A 21,524-nucleotide genomic window follows, 5' to 3' on the forward strand; every position below is an offset into this window, starting at 1 on the left:
AGGAGGCCATGCGCCTTTGGACATGGGCCGTCTCTCAGAACATATTCCTGCGTGCGGTTTACATTCAAGGAGAGATGAATTGTCTGGCAGACAAACTCAGTCGTCTTCTCCAACCGCACGAGTGGTCGTTGAACTCCCGGGTGCTGCGCGAGGTCTTCGACCGCTGGGGGACTCCTCAGGTGGATCTGTTCGCCTCACCCGAGACTCACAAACTACCTCTCTACTGTTCTCGGATGTACTCCCGGGACCGTCTCGAGGGCGATGCCTTTCTTCTCGACTGGGAAGGGAGGTTCCTTTATGCGTTCCCTCCTTTTCCTCTGATCTTGAGAACGCTGGTGCATCTCAAATCGACGGGAGCCACTATGATTCTCATTGCTCCTCGTTGGCCCAGACAACACTGGTTTTCCCTGCTACTTCAACTCAGTATCAGGGAACCTCTGCTTCTGCCGGTTTTTCCCTCTCTGCTTTCTCAGAGTCGGGGTTCGCTGTTACATCCCAATCTTCAGTCCTTACATCTGACGGCTTGGTTCCTTTCCCCTTGAATTCGGTTCCGGTTTCGCAGCCGGTGCGAGAGATTTTGGAGGCCTCTCGGAAGGTCTCGACTAGGCTGTGTTATTCCCAGAAGTGGACCAGATTTTCATCCTGGTGCTTCTCGAACCACCTGGACCCGACCTCGGTTCCCGTGTCTTCGGTGCTGGAATATCTGTTGCATCTGTCGAATTCTGGTCTGAAGACGTCTTCCGTTAGGGTGCATCTTAGTGCCATTGCAGCGTTCCATCGGCATCTCGAGGGGCGTTCCCTCTCTTTGCATCCCCTGGTTTCTCGTTTCATGAGGGGTCTTGGGAATGTTCATCCTCCTCTGAAACCTCCTCCTGTTGTGTGGGATCTTAATGTGGTCTTGGCTCACCTGATGAAACCGCCTTTTGAGCCTATCGACAAGTCTCTTCTTAAGTTTCTCACTTGGAAAGTGGTCTTTTTGATTGCACTCACGTCCGCACGTAGGATTAGCGAGTTGCAAGCTTTGGTTGCGGATCCGCCTTTCACGGTGTTTCATCATGACAAGGTGGTTCTTCGCACCCATCCTAAATTTTTGCCTAAGGTTGTGTCTGATTTCCACCTCAATCAGTCCATTGTTCTTCCGGTATTTTTCCCGAAGCCCCACTCTCATCCTGGTGAGGCGGCGCTTCACACGCTTGACTGTAAGAGGGCGTTGGCTTTTTATCTCCAACGTACTAAGTCTCATCGGAAGGTTCCTCAATTGTTTTTGTCCATTGATCCTAATCGGGTAGGACATCCGGTTTCCAAGCGCACCCTGTCCAACTGGTTAGCTGCTTGTATTTCTTTTTGCTACGCTCAGGCTGGTCTCGAGCTGCATGGTCGGGTTACGGGACATAAGGTCCGAGCGATGGCAGCTTCTGTTGCTTTCCTCCGGTCTACTCCGATGGAGGACATCTGCAAGGCTGCCACTTGGTCTTCGGTTCATACTTTCACCTCCCACTAGTGTCTGGATACGTTATCCAGGAGTGACGGCCGGTTTGGCCAGTCGGTGTTACGTAATCTGTTTTCCTAACTTGCCATCCTCCCACCTGCCCTTTTTTGGTTGGCTTGGAGGTCACCCACATGTGAGAATATCATGCCTGCTTGTCCTGGGATAAAGCACAGTTACTTACCGTAACAGGTGTTATCCAGGGACAGCAGGCATATATTCTCACAACCCGCCCTCCTCCCCGGGGATGGCTTCTTTGCTTGATATGGAACTGAGGACCACGAGGTGGGGATGCGCCCTCTAGTGGGAGAGAAGGCTAGCACATGCGTGGTGCAGTGTGCAAACTTGAAAGTTCTAGCAAGTTTGCTTGAAAAGCTGTCCGCGCCGGGGCTCCGTAGATGACGTCACCCACATGTGAGAATATATGCCTGCTGTCCCTGGATAACACCTGTTACGGTAAGTAACTGTGCTATTTATGAAATAGATTGTGTCCACCAGTCTATATAGGACATTTCCACTCCCTGTTTTGTGTCTTTGAGTTTGTGGATTTGGTTTTGCTTTTTTATACTTTGGGTTAGATAGGAGCCTGGTCTGGTCTTCTCTCTGGGTTCAACTTGCAGCTTTGTCTGCATGTCGCTGCAGGATAAGGGGCTCATAATCGAAAGAGAAAAACGTTCAAAAACCGGCCTAAGTCGGCACTTGGACGAACATTGTCAAAATCATTCAAGTGCCGATAATAAAAACGGGTTTTGGACATATTTCTAAACGACTTAGGCCTTCATAGTGCCACTGAACGACCAAAGCTAAACGGGGCATTTCAGGAGAAGTATCGATGGTGGGAGTTGGGCGGGACGTGGGCCAGCTTAAACATAGTCGTACAACATGTATAACTGAAAGTTATACAGCCCAGGATCGACGGAACTTGGACGTTGTGACATAGACCATGTAAAACATGGTCTAAGTCACAAAAACCTACCTAAAGTCACCAGATAAGCACTTCAAACACATAAAACAGACCTCCACATACTATCCCAGTGATCACCGACCCCCCCCCCCCGAACCCCATAAATATTGTAATCACACCTTTAAAATTCAGCCTCCAGACCATCATCACCTGGCAGCCTGGCATAGGAAAGCCTAGTCGTCCAGCACAGATGCGGTTTAAGCCATCTTGGGGATGGGTTAGGGACTCATGGAGAGGAGGACCCATGCCCATAAGCCCCTTGATGCTTAAACATGTGCACTCCCCCATACACCCCCAAACCCTTTTGTACTGGTATATAAGTGGCTCCTGCAGCCATAAGGGCTATTGGGGTGGTAAATAAGTGGGTCTAGGGGATTCTGGAGGTGGTTTGGGGGGGATTACCATGAACTATAAGGGAGCTGTAGTGAGGAGAAGACATGGCACTTTTTTTGTGAAGTTCACAACAGTGCCCTGTAAGGTGCCCCACTATTTAGGTGCCATGTCTGGGTGTTCAGTCCATCACTTTGCAGACCCCCTCCCATGTCCAACAGGGTTTGTTCTAGGTGTTTTTGACTTGGACGAAAATGTGGTATAAAGATGGACGATTTTGCGACTTGGACGATCAGATCGGCAGGATGTATACTTAGACAATTTTCGAAACAAAAATAATTTTGGACGTATTTTTCGAAAATGTGTCCTAGGCTGTTTTTTACTTTGGACTTGCAACTTAGACGAAAATGGACTTAGATGTTCCTTTCGATTATGCCCTCCATGCGTTTAACTTCTTTCTGGACGTGGTTTGCTTTTTGAGAGCAGCTAAATTGCTTTTGCCTCCAGTGCAGCTTTCAGCCTGGGATCTCAATTTGGTCCTGTCCATGCTAGAGCGCCCTCCCTTTGAGCCCCTGGATTCCTGCTCATTGAAGGACCTTATTCTCAAGGCAGTTTTCCTGGTGGCCATTACTTATGTGAGACGCATTTCTGAGCTGCTTGCTTTCTCTTGTAGGCTTCCCTTCCTGGAGTTTACTAGGGAGCAGGTGGTGCTATGGCCTGTTCCTTCCTTTCTCCCAAATGGTCTCACCTTTTCATGTCAACCAGTCTGTGGTCCGCCCGGTCTTGGGTAGCTGGGAGGGCTCTTCGGAACAGAGGCATTTGCGCAAGTTGGATGTCTGTGTACTGATGATGTCATCAGTACAGAGGAAGGCCACGAAGCAACATGTGAGTGCTGGCCCAACGCTCCTTTGCCATAAGATATTTATGGTTGTGGTTAGCGGTGATACGTTGGGAGGGAAGAATGAAGGGTCAGCGGGGGTTTGGTGGTTTGGCTGTGCGGCGGCAGGTGCGGGTGCTCAAGGATTCTGCAGCACAAGGGATGGGAGGGAAGGATGGATGCTGGACAAGGGTTCTGCTGTACGAGGGATGGGAGTGAGGGATAGATGGATGCTGGGCAAAGGTTCTGCTGCACAGGGAGATGGGAGGTATGGAGGAATAGAAAGATGCTGCAGAGGGAAGGCACAAGGGGATGGGTGAGAGGGGAGGAAAGATGTTGCACATGTGGGGGAGAGGAAAGAGGAAGAATTGGGGTGAAGGAGAGGAAGGGAGAGATGATCATGTACATGAAAAAAATAAGCCCTAGTACCTTTTTTGGGACCCAAATGAATATAAAACACTGTCTTATTTTCAGGGAAACATGTTATTAGTATTACAACCAAAGTTTTTTCTCAGTCTCCACCTGCTGGTCATGGTGAGCTCTTACCCATCAATTAACTATTCTGGTCTGGAGAGTCTAAAAGAAAGAAAATTATCAGCTAATTTCTCCTTCTACATCTTTCTAATATGATAAAACTTTTATCCCAGGACAAGCAGGCAGCCTATTCTCGCATATGGGTGATGTCACCGACAGAGGCCGGATGCAGACAGCCTCGCAAGCAGACTTGCTTGTAGAAACTAGAAGTTTCGAATCAGCCGCACCGCGCATGCACAAGTGCCTTCCCGCGTGTCTCCTCAGTTTTCCGCGGAACCAAGAAGCCCGTCTTTGACTCTCTGCGTTTAACTTTGTTACTTTGTGCCTTCTCTCACCGCGGTTTGTGTTTATTTTCTTCACAAATCGCTGTGTTCTTTTATTTTCTAGTTTTAAAAAAAAAATTTTATTTCTTACTTTCGACTGCCGGGGCAGGCTGCTTGGCTGCAGCCCGTGGGCTTCGACTTTGCGGCGGCTATATTTCCTTCTATATCCCAGCCAGCAACGGGCTTCAAGAGGTGTAGCCAGTGCCAGCGTGCGATTTCCCTCACGGACCCACACCGTTGGTGCCTCAAGTGCCTTGGGCCGGGCCATCAACCAAAGTCGTGCAAGCGCTGTGCTACTCTTCAACCTCTAGCCCTTAAACGTCGGCAGATTTTAGTGGAGAAGCTTTTCGGGATGGATTCTTCAACCACTCCCTCGACTTTGAAAGCGGCCTCGGTTCCACCTTCGCCCGAGGGTCCTCCTGCCTCCACGACTCTGACCTCGAGCCTCATCAGACCTTCCTCGTTTGCAGCGGCTCATTCCTCCAATACACCTGCTGTTTCTTCCCTTGCATCCTCAGGTCAGATAGCTCAGCAGAAAGTTCCAGCGGTGGTAATCAAAGTGGCTACGACTTCCAAGTCGAAGCTCATATCCACTGCCACTTTGGAACCTCCAGCCAAAGCAAGTGGTCCGGTTTCAGACGCGGATCCATCCTTCCCGGCTTCTTTCCAGACCATGTTAGAGAAGCAATTCATTCAGTTCCTCACTAATATGGGACCGAAACTAGCTACTCTAATCCAGCCTTGGCATTCTGCAGACTCCCGCGAGGTTGAACCTCTTCCTATGCCTCCGACTGAAGCAACACACTCTATGCAGGGAGCAGAGTCTCTGCGAGTGTCTGGTCTGGCATCTATGCACTCGAAGCAAGGAGCAGATTCTTTGCATGTGCCTCGACAGGAATCCTCGCACTCCATACAAGGAGCAGAGTTTTTGGGAGTGCCTCAAGATTCCTCCATCAAGCCTCCTGAGCTTCGATCCACAGCTTCTAGCCCTATCCATTCCCCTGGTAGCAACGTCTGCTTCCATCTCCGGGGCGAAGTCTCCTCAATCCTCAAGATCTGCTTCCAAGCACCACTCTCGTCATCGATCGAGGCATACCTCCAGGCATAGCTCGTCTTCCAAAGAGCGTCCTTCTTCAACTAAGCCTCTATCTACACCTTCCAGCTCTACTAGACCACCGACTCCTCAATCGAGGTCTCCGCTTCCAAACCTCGAGGAATCAGCAGCTTTTATTGCTTCATCCAACTCTCCTTATACTTTTGATGCCTATTTTCCTGCCAAAGCTTCATCTTCGACCAAGGCTGCCTCGACGTCCTCGAGTCCCTCTCGAGGCAAGGCAATAGCGGATCAGCTATCTTTCTCTTTTCTTCTTCAGATGGCTGCAGACCTGGACCTTCAATTGGATGCTGGTTCTAAATACTCTAAGGAGTATCTCGAAGTCATGCATCTTCCTCAACCTGCAGAGTCATTTAAGCTTCCTCTTCACAAGCTTTTGTCTCAGACTTTTACACGATGTCTGGAGACTCCTTATGCTATTCCTGCTATCCCAGGCAAGTTGGACTCCATGTATAAAACTCTATATTGCAAAGGATTTGAGAATTCACAGTTATCTCACCAGTCCCTGCTTGTAGAGTCCTCCTTGAAAAGATCCCACTCTTCCAAGGTTTATGCTACCATTCCTCCTGGAAAGAAAAGGAAAACCATGGACAAGTTTGGACGTCGCCTCTACCAAAATGCCATGATGTCCTCCAAAGTCCTCAATTACAATTTTCATTTTGTCACTTATTTCAAGTTTCTCATTGATCTCCTTCCAAAATTTCTCAGCTATTTAGATACTCAAAAGCACTTTGAGATTTCAAGCAGTTATAGCTACTCTGTCACAACTCAGATTACATCTACTTCAGTCTTCTTATGATGCCTTCGAGTTGTCCGCCAGGGCGACTGCTTGTTCTGTAGCAATGCGCCGCCTAGCCTGGCTTTGCACCATTGACATGGACCCTGATCTTCAGGACTGCTTGGCTAATATTCCTTGTGCAGGCAATGACCTCTTCGATGAATCTATCGAGGCAGCCACCAAAAACTTATCTGAACATGAAAAATCTTTAGCTTCTATTGTCAGACCAAAACCTAAGCCAGCTCCTGCCAAGCCTGCACGTCCTCCTCCAATTTTCCAGAGGCGTTTTGCTCCGAGAGCGGCTCCTTACACTCGTCTTCCTCTGAAAAAACAGCAGAATCAGAAGCAACAGAAATCTCAACCTTCTGCACCTAAGGCTACGCAGCCTTTTTGACTGTTTAAAACAGAGCATAACCTCCACCGTTCTGCCTCTGACCTATCTTCCCCCATTGGAGATCGTCTCCATCATTTTTACCACCGATGGGAGACAATCACATCCGACCTCTGGGTGCTGTCAATCATCAGGGAAGGATACTTTCTTCATTTCACTCGGGTTCTACTAGAGCTTCCTCCAAGAGAGTATCCTTCCAGTCCATCCCAGACCGCCCTTCATCAGGAAGCTCAAGCTCTGCTTTGTCTCCTTGCCATCGAACCAGTTCCTTTGGAAAAGCAGAACAGGGGGTTTTACTCCCGTTACTTCCTTGTTCCAAAGAAGACAGGCGATCTGCGACCCATTCTGGGTCTCAACAAATTTTTAGTCAAAACAAATTTTTGAATGTTGTCCCTGGCGTCCCTTTATCCCCTTATGGATCAGAACGACTGGTTATGCTCTCTGGATCTGAAGGAGGCTTATACTCATATTCCCATTCATCCGGCCTCCCGTCAATATCTCAGATTTCGGGTGGGGAATCTACATTATCAATAAAGAATGCTGCCCTTTGGCCTAGCTTCATCTTCCAGAGTGTTCACCAAGTGCCTGGTAGTGGTAGAAGCAGCTCTAAGGAATCATGGTCTTCAGGTATTTCCCTGCCTAGACGACTGGCTGATCAAAGATTCAACATCTCAGGGGGTTATTGTAGTGATCCAACAGACTACGTGGTTCCTAGAAAGTTTGGGATTCGAAATCAACTTTCCCAAATCACAACTTCAGCCCTCTCAGAATCTACAATTCATCAGAGCTGTTCTGAACACTATCCAAGTCGGAGCATTCCTTCCGCAACAACATCTGGAAGCTCTCCTTCATCTCTGTCATGCAGTGTCTTCCCGCTTTTCTATCGCAGCGAGACATATGATGGTACTACTAGGTCACATGGCCTCCACAGTACACGTTACTCCTTTTGCCAGATTTCACCTCAGAATTCCTCAGTGGACCCTGGCATCTCAGTGAATGCACGCTTGCGACCCACTTTCTTGACACATTGCAGTCACTCCTTCCTTGAGACAGTCTCTCTGCTGGTGAATGCTCTCTTCCAATCTCTCCAGAGGCTTACTGTTTCAAACGCCCCCTCATCAGAAGGTCCTCACAACAGATTCCTCGACCTACGCTTGGGGCGCTCATCTCGATGGTCTCCGTACTCAAGGCCACTGCACCAGTACGGATCGTCAGTGCCACATCAATCTGTTGGAACTCAGAGCAATCTTCAAGGCTCTCAAAGCTTTTCAACATCTTCTTGAACCAAGTCGCCATGTACTATGTCAACAAACAGGGTGGGACGGGATCTTCGTCCCTTTGTCAAGAATCTCTGAAAGTGTGGGACTGGGCAATCCGTCGCAATACCTTCCTTAAAACTGTCTACATTCAAGGGGCGAACAATTGCTTGGCGGACAACTTGAGTCGTCTTCTGCAACCTCATGAATAGACACTCCATTCCTCGCCCCTTCATCACATTTTTTCGCAATGGGGGAACACCTCAGATAGATCTTTTTGCAGCTCCCCACAATCACAAACTGCCTCAGTTGTGCTCCAGGATCTATTCTCCTCATCGCCTCGAGGCAGATGCTTTCTTACTGGAATGGATGAATCCCATCCAGTATTCATTCCCAAGTCTCTTGACAAGTTGAAGAACACTCACGCCACCATGATCCTGATTGCTCCTCGGTGGCCGAGACAACCTTGGTACTCCCTTCTACTTCAACTCAGCAGCAGGGAGCCATATCTTCTACCAGATTTTCCATCTCTCCTTACAGAGTCAGGGGTCTCTGCTTCATCCCAACCTGCAGTCTCTACACCTGACAACATAATTCTTCTTCAGTTTTCTCAACCTGTAAGAGACATTTTAGAGGCTTCTAGGAAGCCTGCCACTAGGCAATGCTATCACCAAAAATGGACTAGATTTTCTACATGGTGTTTTTCTCACGATAAGGAGCCTCAACATTCCTCCTTATCTTCTGTTCTAGATTATCTTTTGCACTTATCCACCTCTGGCCTCAAGTCTTCATTGATCCAAGTCTATCTCAGTGCAATTGCTGCTTTCCATCAGCCTATTGAAGGGAAATCCCTCTGCTCATCTGGTGGTTTCCAGATTCATGAAAGGACTTTTCAATGTCAAATCTCTCAAACCGCCTCCAGTGGTTTGGGACCTCAATGTTGTCCTTGATCAACTGATGAAGCCTCCATTTGAACCAATAGACAAGGCTCATCTAAAGTATCTCACTTGGAAAGTGGTGTTCCTTATTGCCCTCACATCTGCTCGAAGAGTCAGTGAGCTGCAAGCTTTAGTAGTTGACCCACCTATCACTGTCTTCCATCATTACAAGGTGATCCTCCGTACTCATCCTAAATTCCTCCCTAAAGTGGTTTCAGAATTTCATCTAAACCAATCCATTGTTCTTCCAGTGTTCTTTCCAAACCCTCATTCTTACCCTGGAGAACCAGCTCTTCATGCTCTGGACTATAAATGTGCTTTGGCCTTCTATTTGGAATGCACCAAACCACACAGAACTGCTCCTCAACTTTTTGTCTCCTTCGATCCAAACAAGTTGGGACATCCAATCTCTAAGGGTACATCTCCAACTGGATGGCTGTTTGTATCTCTTTCTGCTATGCCCAGGCTGGATTGCAACTACAGAGTCGAGTCAAAGCCCATAAAGTCAGGGCAATGGCAGCTTCAGTAGCTTTCCTCAGATCTACACCTATTGAGGAAATTTGCAAATTTGCTACTTGGTCCTCGTTCATACTTTCACCTCTCACTATTGTCTGGATACTTTCTCCAGATGGGATGGCCATTTTCGCCAGAGAGTTATTCTCCTAATTCGCTAATGCTCCCACCATCCCATTCTGATTAGCGTGGAGGTCACCCATATGTGAGAATAGGCTGCCTGCTTGTCCTGGGATAAAGCACAGTTACTTAAAGTAACAGGTGTTATCCAGAGATAGCAGGCAGCTATTCTCGCAACCCACCCACCTCCCCTGGTTGGCTTCTCTGCTAGCTATCTGAACTGAGGGCGGTGTGGCTGACTCAAAACTTCTAGTTTCTACAAGCAAGTCTGCTTGCGAGGCAGTCCACATCTGAGCTCCGTTGGTGACGTCACCCATATGTGAGAATAGGTGCCTGCTGTCCCTGGATAACACCTGTTATGGTAAGTAACTGTGCTTTTTCATCAACCAGGTTTAAAATGTCTTCAGAGGATCCATGAAAGTGAGAAACCATTTACATGTCCAGCATGTGACAAAAGATTTATTTGCCAATCAAGTTTAAGACAACATGAGAGGATTCATACTGGAGAGAAACCATATACATGTCTAGAATGTGGTAAAAGTTTTAATGGGCAATCAAATTTAAAAAGGCACAAGAGGATTCATACTGGAGAGAAACCATATACCTGTTCAGAATGTGGTAAAAGTTTTAATCATCAATCAAGTTTTAAAGCACACAAGAGGATTCATACTGGAGAGAAACCATATACCTGTTCAGAATGTGCAAAAAGCTTTAGTCAGCAATCAGAGTTAAGGAAACACAAGATGATTCATACTGGAGAAAAAACATATATGTGTCCAGAATGTGGTAAAAGGTTTAATGGGCAATCAAATTTTAAAACACACAAGAGGATTCATACTGGAGAGAAACCATATACCTGTTCAGAATGTGGTAAAAAATTTAATCATCAATCTAGTTTTAAAAAACACAAAAGGATTCATACTGGAGAGAAACCATATACATGTCTAGAATGTGGTAAAAGTTTTAATGGGCAATCAAATTTAAAAAGGCACAAGAGGATTCATACTGGAGAGAAACCATACACGTGTTTAGAATGTGGTAAATGTTTTAATCATCAATCAAGTTTAAAAACGCACAAGAGGGTTCATACTGGAGAGAAACCATATACCTGTTCAGAATGTGGTAAAAGTTTTAATCATCAATCAAGTTTTAAAAAACACAAAAGGATTCATACTGAAGAGAAACAATATACATGTCCAGAATGTGGTAAAAGCTTTAATGGGCAATCAAACTTAAAAAAGCACAAGAGGATTCATACTGAAGAGAAACAATATACATGTCCAGAATGTGGTAAAAGGTTTAATTGGCAATCATATTTAAAAAGGCACAAGAGGATTCATACTGGAGAGAAACAATATACCTGTTCAGAATGTGGTAAAAGTTTTAATGATCAATCAAGTTTTAAAGCACACAAGAGGAGCACACAAAAGGATTCATACTGAAGAGAAACAATATACATGTCCAGAATGTGGTAAAAGCTTTAATGGGCAATCAAACTTAAAAAAGCACAAGAGGATTCATACTGAAGAGAAACAATATACATGTCCAGAATGTGGTAAAAGGTTTAATGGGCAATCAAATTTAAAAAGGCACAAGAGGATTCATACTGGAGAGAAACAATATACCTGTTCAGAATGTGGTAAAAGTTTTAATGATCAATCAAGTTTTAAAGCACACAAGAGGATTCATACTGGAGAGAAACCATATACCTGTTCAGAATGTGGTAAAAGTTTTAATCATCAATCAAGTTTTAAAAAACACAAAAGGATTCATACTGAAGAGAAACAATATACATGTCCAGAATGTGGTAAAAGGTTTAATTGGCAATCAAATTTAAAAAGGCACAAGAGGATTCATACTGGAGAGAAACCATATACCTGTTCAGAATGTGGTAAAAGTTTCAATCATCGATCAAGTTTTAAAAGGCACAAGAGGATTCATACTAGAGAGAAACCATACACATGTTCAGAATGTGGTAAAAGCTTTAGTCAGCAATCAGAGTTAAGGAAACACAAAATGATTCATACTGGAGAGAAACCATATACATGTCTAGAATGTGGTAAAAGTTTTAATGGGCAATCAAATTTAAAAAGGCACAAGAGGGTTCATACTGGAGAGAAACCATATACCTGTTCAGAATGTGGTAAAAGCTTTAGTCAGCAATCAGACTTAAGAAAACATGAGATAATTTATACTTGTATGAAAAGCTTTAGGCAGCAATCAGAGTTGAAATACGAGAAGATTTATACTGGAGAGAAACGATATATGTGTCCAGAATGTGGTAAAAGTTTTAGTGGGCAATCAAGTTTAAAAAGGCACAAGAGGATTCATACTGGAGAGAAACCATATACTTGTTCAGAATGTGGTAAAATCTTTAATGGGCAATCAAGTTTAAAAAGACACAAGAGGATTCATACTGGAGAGAAACCATATACCTGTTCAGAATGTGCAAAAAGCTTTAGTCAGCAATCAGAGTTAAGGAAACACAAGATGATTCATACTGGAGAAAAACCATATATGTGTCCAGAATGTGGTAAAACTTTTAATTTGCAATCAAATTTAAAAAGGCACAAGAGGATTCATACTGGAGAGAAACCATATACCTGTTCAGAATGTGCAAAAAGCTTTAGTCAGCAATCAGAGTTAAGGAAACACAAGATGATTCATACTGGAGAAAAACCATATATGTGTCCAGAATGTGGTAAAACTTTTAATTTGCAATCAAATTTAAAAAGGCACAAGAGGATTCATACTGAAGAAAAACCATATACCTGTTCAGAATGTGGAAAAAGTCTTAAACATCAATCAAGTTTAAAAAAGCACAAGAGGATTCATACTGGAGAGAAACCATATACCTGTTCAGAATGTGCAAAAAGCTTTAGTCAGCAATCAAGTTATAAAAAACACAAAATGATTCATACAGGCGAGAAACCATATACATGTCCAGAATGTGGTAAAAGTTTTAATGGGCAATCAAATTTAAAAAGGCACAAGAGGATTCATACTGGAGAGAAACCATATACCTGTTCAGAATGTGGTAAAAGTTTTAATCATCAATCAAGTTTTAAAACACACAAGAGGATTCATACTGGAGAGAAACCATTTAGCTGTTCAGAATGTGGGAAAAGCTTTAAAGATCTATCAAGTTTTAAAACACACAAGAGGATTCATACTGGAGAAAAACCATATACCTGTTCAGAAAGTGCAAAAAGCGTCAGCAATCAGAGTTAAGGAAACACAAGATGATTCATACTGGAGAAAAAAACATATATGTGTCCAGAATGTGGCAAAAGGTTTAATGGGCAATCAAATTTGAAAAGGCACAAGATAATTCATACTGGAGGGAAACCATATACCTGTTCTGAATGTGGTAAAAGTTTAATCAATCTCTTAAACAATCACAGCTCTTGTAAGGATCTATATGTATAAATTAGTAAAAGTGCTCAGACCACCTAACCCTGTTTACTGATGACACCAAACTGCGGGTAGAATCGGGACCATCATAGCATTTTTACAGTCCTTGACCCAACCTTTAACTTTAATTATTTTCACTTTATTTTAAAAATAAGTCACTTATCTGTATATCAGCAGGTTGGGTACTCTATTCACTGCAGTATTATCGTGCAAATGTGTAAACTGTGCATTGAAGTGCTTTTCTACTACTGTGTCAGCTCTGGGAAAAGTTTTAATCATCAGTCAAGTTTTAAAACACAAGAGGATTCATACTGGAGAGAAACTATACACGTGTTCAGAATGTGGCAAAAGCTTTATAGAGCAATCAAATTTCAAAAAGCACAAGAGGTTCATACTGGAGAGAAACCATATCTGTCAGAATGTGCAAAAAGCTTTAGTCAGCAATCAGAGTTAAGAAAACATGAGATAATTTATACTTGTATGAAATGCTTTAGGCAGCAATCAGAGTTGAAACACAAGAGGATTCATACTGGAGAGAAACCATATCTGTCAGAATGTGCAAAAAGCTTTAGTCAGCAATCAGAATTAAGGAAACACAAGATGATTCATACTGGAGAAAAACCATATGTGTCCAGAATGTGGTAAAAGTTTTAGTGGGCAATCAAATTTAAAAAGGCACAAGAGAATTCATACTGGAGAGAAACCATATACCTGTTCAAAATGTGGGAAAATCTATAGTCAGGAATCAGATTTAAGGAGACACGAGATTATTCATACTGGAGAGAAACCATATACCTGTTCAGAATGTGGGAAATCTATAGTCGGGCATCAGATTTAAGGAGACATGAGATTATTCATACTGGAGAAAAAACATATACGTGTCCAGAATGTTATAAAAGTTTTAATCACAATCCCATTTTAAAATGCAGAACCATTGCCAATGCTAAGAAGTGCTGAGAAGTATGCACCTTAATCACTCTGCTCATTTTCCTTTTTCTTCTTTTGAGGCTTTTGTGGCCCGATATTTCCTCTCCATGCCGAAGAGAAGAGGCAGGAGTCCTACTGGAGCCTTGCAGTGCTCCATGGTGCCGACTTGGCAATATTGAGGAGCTGCTGTGGTGCATACAGGGAGTTACAACACCGATGTCTTATGTCAGCCCGCTGAGGGCGCCGGGGCTGAGTGAGACCGGGACTGCTTCTCTTGGGCAGACACCACCCTTAGTCCAGACATTCGAATGCTACCCCCGCAGCCCCAGATTACTAGTTCTCCGAGGGGCAAGGAAATCCCGGAGCTGGGGGAGGTCCTTTCTCCTGAGGCAGTTAACATTAATACGGAGAGCATGGAGGCAGAACTCCCTGTACAGGGAGTTGCTGCAGGAGAATCAGGGGCTGGTTCAGCAACCGGAGGTGGAACAAACCAGACGAAGCAAGGCCAGGAAAATTCCTTTGAGGGTGAGCATTTCTACATCCAACAAAAATTTCCTATTTGGGAGAAGCCCGCTCAGTTGACTCAAGTCTCTTTGGGACTTAGTGGCTAACTTTGCTAAAACTATTAGCCCCAATTTCTACTAGAGACTAAATTGATTCAACACACTAAAGAGCTCAAAGAAGATCTGACTGTTTCAAAATCCTCTATTCAAAAGCTTGACCAAGATTTATTACAGTTAAACCAGTGTTCTTCAACGGCTGATTCATGGACTAGTGCCGGGCCGCAGAAATTTCCTGCCAGTCCACAGAGCCAGCATATGCATCGGACCCCAGACAGTGCTCTTCAGCCGCCGGTCCACGGTGCGATCAATGCGGCGTTGTCTCCAGGCTGGCTCCCTCTTTCTCAGTGCTGTAGTGCACAAAGCCATGGGCAGAGGCTCCTATGCACATCCTACATTTGAACCAGAAGTCTTATCTCTGACATCGCAACGTTAGAGGGAAGGCTTCTAGATGAGGTGCGGGACATGTGAGGAACTGCTTCCCACGGCTTTGTGCACTGCAGCACTGAAGAAGAAGGAGCCAGCCCGAAGATAACACCGGGGGGCAGGCCAGAAGGCAAGGCACAGCATGGAGGGAGGGAGATAACAACAGTAGGGGGAATGATGTTATTTTTTAATTTAGTGATTGATTTAATCTGCTGTCTGTTCAGGAAGAAATGCATTTGTTTCTTATCCTCTGGAGTTGTACTGCTTGCAGTCTTGCATCGTAGGGTTTGTTTGTAAATATTAGTACTTTTAGTTTTTGTTCCCGCATTTGCATGGGGTTATCTGTTTTCTGGTAGGAATGAATGTTGAAAAACATACAATGTGCTTTGTGTAGTTTAATTTTGTGGGTAACCATTATGTGTTGTTAATAAGATTATATTGTGTGTGTGTATATATGAAAAATGAATGGAAAAGAGTGTTACAATTAGTACTATTATGGGAGCGGGGTCTGGCCCACAACTTAGCCCAGTGTTCTTCAACTGCTGGTCCACGGACCGGTGCCGGTCCACAAAATAATTATTTTATTTCCGCCGGTCCATAGGTGTCAAAAGGTTGAAGAACACTGGTATAAACAACTACAAGAGGCCCTAGTCAAGGATAATGTGAATCTTAGAAGGAAATTAGAAATGCTTGAGAATAACTCGTGAAATAATAACCTGAGACTTATTAATTTTCCTAGACTGACAATGGTAACTCCTAGGGAGATGCTTAGAAGATACTTGGTAGAAGTTCTACAAGTCCCGTAAAATATTACCCCCATTTTCTCAAGTGTATTATCTACCTAATAAAAATGGGCCTCAACTACAGTCCAAAAATCTGATCAAGCATTACTGAATGTATCGGAAACATCTGATAAGGACATAGTAACACCTTCTACATTGACATTGACTGTAGCTCTTTCGATTGATAAAGTATGATTATTGAGGCTTTTCTTTAAAAATAACAGAGTTTCTTGGAAGTAAAATTCAAATGTATCCTAATCTTTCAAGAGAAACTCAAAAATGCCATCGAATTTCTTCTCTTGAGACCAGGGGTCATTTTATTGGGGGCTACATTCTAGTTGAGACATCCCTGTAAGTGTATTATTTGCCACCGCTCAGTTAAATACGTTTTCTTTGAACCTCAACAGTTAACTGCTTTCTTGGCCTTGTCCCGAATAGATGGGGAAAAATCAATCGCTCACTAGTTTGAATATGTTACTCCTCCCTCAGCACTATGTATAGCTTATTCGTAAATAGATTTATATTTTCTTTTTTTCTCGCATATGTGATATCTTGGATACAATTTGGAGGACTTGAGTTGTGTTAGTTAAACTAATATTCTTTTGTTTTCTTTTATGGAATATCAAGGTGTAAAATGTTTGTTTTATACTTTGAGAAAGCAATGTCCTGTCTAACCAACTTTCTGTACAAATGTATACTTGGTATGTAATTTGAAAATTTATAAATAAAGAAAAAAAAACCATATACATGTCCAGAATGTGGTAAAAGTTTTAATTGTCAATCACATTTTAAAATGAAAAACCATACACATGCCCAGAATGTGGAAAAAACTCCTTGGATTTTGGCCAGGTACTAGTGGCCTGGATTGGCTACCGTAAAGCACAGTTACTTACCGTAACAGGTGTTATCCAGGGACAGCAGGCATATATTCTCACATGTGGGTGACGTCATCTACGGAGCCCCAGCGCGGACAGCTTTTCAAGCAAACTTGATTGAAGTTTCAAGTTTGCTATGCTGCACCACGCATGTGCATGCCTTCTTGCCCACTAGAGGGCGCATCCCCACCTCGTGGTCCTCAGTTCCATATCCAGCAAAGAAGCCATCCCCGAGGAGGAGGGCGGGTTGTGAGAATATATGCCTGCTGTCCCTGGATAACACCTGTTACGGTAAGTAACTGTGCTTTATCCCAGGACAAGCAGGCATGATATTCTCACATGTGGGTGACCTCCAAGCCAACCAAAAAAGGGCAGGTGGGAGGATGGCAATTTAGGAAAACAGATTTCGCAAAACTGACTGGCCAAACCAGCCGTCACTCCTGGATAACGTATCCAGACACTAGTGGGAGGTGAAAGTATGAACCGAAGACCAAGTGGCAGCCTTGCAGATGTCCTCCATCGGAGTAGACCGAAGGAAAGCAACAGAAGCTGCCATCGCTCGGACCTTATGTCCCGTAACCCGACCATGCAGCTCGAGACCAGCCTGAGCGTAGCAAAAAGAAATACAAGCAGCCAACCAGTTGGACAAGGTGCGCTTGGAAACAGGACGTCCCAACCGATTAGGATCAAAGGACAAAAATAATTGAGGAACCTTCCGATGAGACTTGGTGCGTTGAAGATAAAAAGCCAACGCCCTCTTACAGTCAAGAGTGTGAAGCGCCACCTCCCCAGGATGAGCATGGGGCTTCGGAAAAAACACCGGAAGAACAATTGACTGATTGAGGTGGAAATCAGACACAACCTTAGGTAAAAATTTAGGATGGGTGCGAAGAACCACCTTGTCATGATGGAACACAGTAAAGGGCGGGTCCGCAACCAAAGCCTGCAGCTCACTAATCCGACGAGCAGACGTGAGCGCAAGTAAAAAGATCACCTTCCAAGTGAGAAACTTAAGAAGAGACAGTGTTCCCGCTAAGCTGCGCTGGGGTGCGCTGGCGCACAAAATATTACCTCGCAGCGCACAAGTTTCTCGTCACAGCGCACACAGTGTAGAGCACAGTTCTTCAACCGCCGGTCCGCAAACAAAATCTTGCCGGTCCGCGAAGGATTCGGTCCCCGCCGCAACGAAAGGCCGGCGTCAGCTGACTTGCAACTTCCTGTTGCAGTCGCTGTGCCGGGACTCCTGCCTTCGCCGGGACTCCTGCCTTCCACCGCGTTTGCCTCCTGCCTTGTCTCCGCACCTCCAGACCAGCAGCGGCAGCTGTGTATGCTTTTAACTTCGGCACAGAGCTGCCCCTAATCAATAGTTTAGCGCGGTTTCATAAGGCAGCCTCGGGGCCTTTGCTAGGCCGGCCCACATCGCATCATCGAAGCGGGCCGGCTATCAAAGGCCCCGAGGCTGCCTCATGAAACCGCGCTAAACTATTGATTAGGGGCAGCTCTGTGCCGAAGTTAAAAGCATACAGAGCTGCCGCTGCTGGTCTGAACTCTTGGGCCGCTGAAGGAGGGCAAAAAGCAGCTGTCCTGGAGGTTTCCCTTCCTCTCGCCTTTACAGGTTCCTTTTTTCCACCTTTTTTTTTTTTCCTTCAAACGGCAACGGGCCCCAGCATCGACATCAATCAAGTAAGTTCCACTGTCAATCAAGCGGTTCTGCTCGGCCAAAGCTTCCCCTGTGACATGAGCCACCCTCAGGGGAAAGAAAGGGACCCACAAAGGTGAGGGGAAGGGGGGCAGATGAGGGAAGTTGGGGGGGGGGGGGAGAGAGAGAGAGAGAGAGAAGGGGCAGATGATGGAATGGAGGAGATGAGAGAGAGAGAGAAGGGGACAGATGATGGAAGTGAGAAGAAGGGAGAGAGAGCAGAAGGCAGATGGATGTCAGTTGAGAAGGGAGAGCAGATGCTGAATGGAAGTGGGGAAAGAACACATACTGGATGGAAGGAGGAGATAAATAAAGGGGGAAGAAAATAGTAAGATAATGGAGGGGTGAGGGAAAGGGGTGACAAGCTGTGTGTAGACACAGTGAAAAGAGGGAAACGGGACTAAATAGTAAGAAAGAATTTAATTTAGATGGAGGCAGAAAATAGAGAAGGAAGACCAGAGAAGAAAAGGGAAGAGAGAGCAGAGAATGATCAGATCTGAGTGGAGGAAATGAGAAGAGAGATATGCTAAAAACCACAGGGGGGAGGGAAGGATAGAGATGCCAGACCATGAGGGGAACAGAAGGAAGATGATGGATGCTAGACCAAATTGGGGGGTGGGGGGGGGGCAGGAGGAGAGATGGCAGGGAAAGACAGACAGTGAATGGAAGGGGCAGATGCTGGACTGAAGAGACAGAGAAGGTTATCATGCTGCTGTACCGGGCCATGGTACGCCCTCACCTGGAGTACTGCGTCCAGCACTGGTACTTTAAGAAGGACACGGTACTACTCGAAAGGATCCAGAGAAGAGCAACTAAAATGGTTAAGGGGCTGGAGGAGTTGCAGTACAGCGAAAGATTAGAGAAACTGGGCCTCTTCTCCCTTGAGCAGAGGAGATTGAGAGGGGACATGATAGAAACATTCAAGGTACTGAAGGGAATAGACTTAGTAGCTAAGGCAGGGAGAACGAGAGGGCACTCTCTAAAGTTGAAAGGGGATAGATTCCATACAAACGTAAGGAAGTTCTGTGGTAGAAAGCAACATATTTATTTGGCTCATAACTTGCTGGCGCCCGATATTTTTAGCTCACAGTGAAAAAAGTTTGCTCACAACACCCGCCCGCTTAGAGGGAACACTGCTTGTCAATCGGCTCAAAAGGAGGTTTCATCAGCTGAGCCAAGACCACATTAAGATCCCAAACCACAGGAGGAGGTTTCAGAGGAGGATTAACATTCACTAAACCCCTCATGAAACGAACCACCAGAGGATGAAGAGAGAGAGAACGTCCCTCGAGATGCCGATGGAAAGCAGCAATAGCACTGAGATGCACCCGAATGGAAGTCGTCTTTAGCCCAGACTTGGACAAATGCAACAAATATTCCAGAACCGAGGACACCGGAACCGAACTCGGATCCAGATGGTGCGAGGAACACCAGGATGAAAATCTGGTCCACTTCTGGGAATAACAAAGCCGAGTCGAGACCTTGCGCGAGGCTTCCAACACCTCCCTGACCGACTGAGAAACAGAAACCGAAGTCAGGGGGAAAGGAACCAAGCCGTCAGATGTAATGACTGAAGATTGGGATGCAACAGCGAACCCCGACTCTGAGACAGCAGAGAGGGAAAAACAGGCAGAAGTAGAGGCTCCCTGGCACTGAGTTGAAGGAGCAGGGAGAACCAGTGCTGACGAGGCCAACGAGGCGCAATGAGAATCATAGTGGCTCTGGATGACTTGAGATGAACCAACGTCCTCAAGATCAGAGGAAAAGGAGGAAACGCATAAAGGAACCTCCCTCCCCAGTCGAGAAGGAAGGCATCGGCCTCGAGACGGTCCTGGGAGTAAATCCGAGAACAATAGAGGGGCAGTTTGTGAGTCTCCGGGGAGGCAAACAGATCCACCTAAGGAGTCCCCCAGCGGTCGAAGACCTCTCGCAGAACTCGGGAGTTGAGCGACCACTCGTGCGGCTGGAGAAGACGACTGAGTTTGTCAGCCAGACAATTCTTCTCTCCCTGAATGTAAACCGCCCGCAGGAAGATGTTCTGGGAGACCGCCCATTCCCAAAGGCACAAAGCTTCCCGGCACAGGAACCAAGAGCCCGTCCCCCCTTGCTTGTTTACATAATACATTGCCACTTGGTTGCCCCCGTCGAGGATCCCGAGGATGGCTTCTTCGAAGTTGGAGCTGAGGAAGGAAGAGAGGACTTACCCCCCGTCGACTTCAAAGTCATGGCCGTCGGCTTCGAGGAAGCAGGATGTCTCGGCAAGGCCGAGGGAGTCGAGGCCGAGGTCAAGGCCGGGGCCGAAACCGAGGCCGACGTCGAGGCCTGCTCCGCGGGGTCGACAGCAAAGAGCTCCGCCATTCTGGCATGACGGCGGCGGAGAGCTCTTGGCTGAAAAGTCGAGCACCTGGGACAGGAATCAGTGGGGTGCTCGGGACCCAGGCAAAGTAAGCACCACCGGTGGGGATCGGTGAGAGAAAGTAGCCGATCGCACCGGGTGCACTTTTTAAAGCCCGTCAAAGGACGGGACATGAAATCGAAAACGAATGTGGTCCCGCGGCTACCGGGAGCTCCCGGAGCCGAACGAAAAATCTTTTTTTTTTTTTTTCGACGATTAACAAACACACGAACGAATAAAAAAATAAAGCAAGCACAGCGACCGAGAAAAACGACTCAGACGCGGTGTCAGAAGGCAAAAAAAGAGAGAGCACAATTTCCACAGGGCTTCTGGCTCCGCGGAAAAAACTGAACTGAGGACCACGAGGTGGGGATGCGCCCTCTAGTGGGCAAGAAGGCATGCACATGCGTGGTGCAGCATAGCAAACTTGAAACTTCAATCAAGTTTGCTTGAAAAGCTGTCCGCGCTGGGGCTCCGTAGATGACGTCACCCACATGTGAGAATATCATGCCTGCTTGTCCTGGGATAAGCACAGGCTACTGGGCTTGATAGACCATTGGTCTGACCCAGTAAGGTTATTCTTATGTTCTTATAAAACATACTGGTAAAAAACCATACACTTGTCCAGAATATGGTAAATGTTTTACTCGTAAATCAAGTTTTAAAAAAACACAAGAGAATTCATACTGGAGAGAATCCATATATCTGTTCAGAATGTGGTGAAAGATATAGGGAGAAATTCTATAACTAGCGCCTAAATGTAGGCGTTGGTAGGCGCTCTGCCGATGGTCAGAGATGTCAGGGTTGCAGCGTCTACTGAAG

At 45.6% G+C, this 21,524-nt stretch overlaps 2 protein-coding genes and 1 pseudogene across 2 annotated transcripts in view; all 3 read left to right on the plus strand.

Annotated features, from left to right (window-relative positions):
- Window positions 1–12,890, plus strand: part of LOC117354686 — an 89,157-nt pseudogene extending 76,267 nt beyond the window's left edge.
- Window positions 1–21,524, plus strand: part of LOC117354671 (zinc finger protein 729-like) — a 166,708-nt gene that overhangs the window by 27,041 nt on the left and 118,143 nt on the right. The window lies entirely within an intron of this gene.
- On the plus strand, window positions 13,214–13,912 carry LOC117354684 (zinc finger protein 665-like). The gene is made up of 2 exons (XM_033932550.1): window positions 13,214–13,559; window positions 13,723–13,912. The coding sequence occupies exons 1-2, from the start codon at window positions 13,252–13,254 to the stop codon at window positions 13,874–13,876; spliced, it is 462 nt and encodes a 153-aa protein (XP_033788441.1). The 5' UTR covers window positions 13,214–13,251; the 3' UTR covers window positions 13,877–13,912.

Source organism: Geotrypetes seraphini, chromosome 2, assembly GCF_902459505.1.
Source record: "Geotrypetes seraphini chromosome 2, aGeoSer1.1, whole genome shotgun sequence".
In the NCBI taxonomy this organism is placed as follows: domain Eukaryota; kingdom Metazoa; phylum Chordata; class Amphibia; order Gymnophiona; family Dermophiidae; genus Geotrypetes; species Geotrypetes seraphini.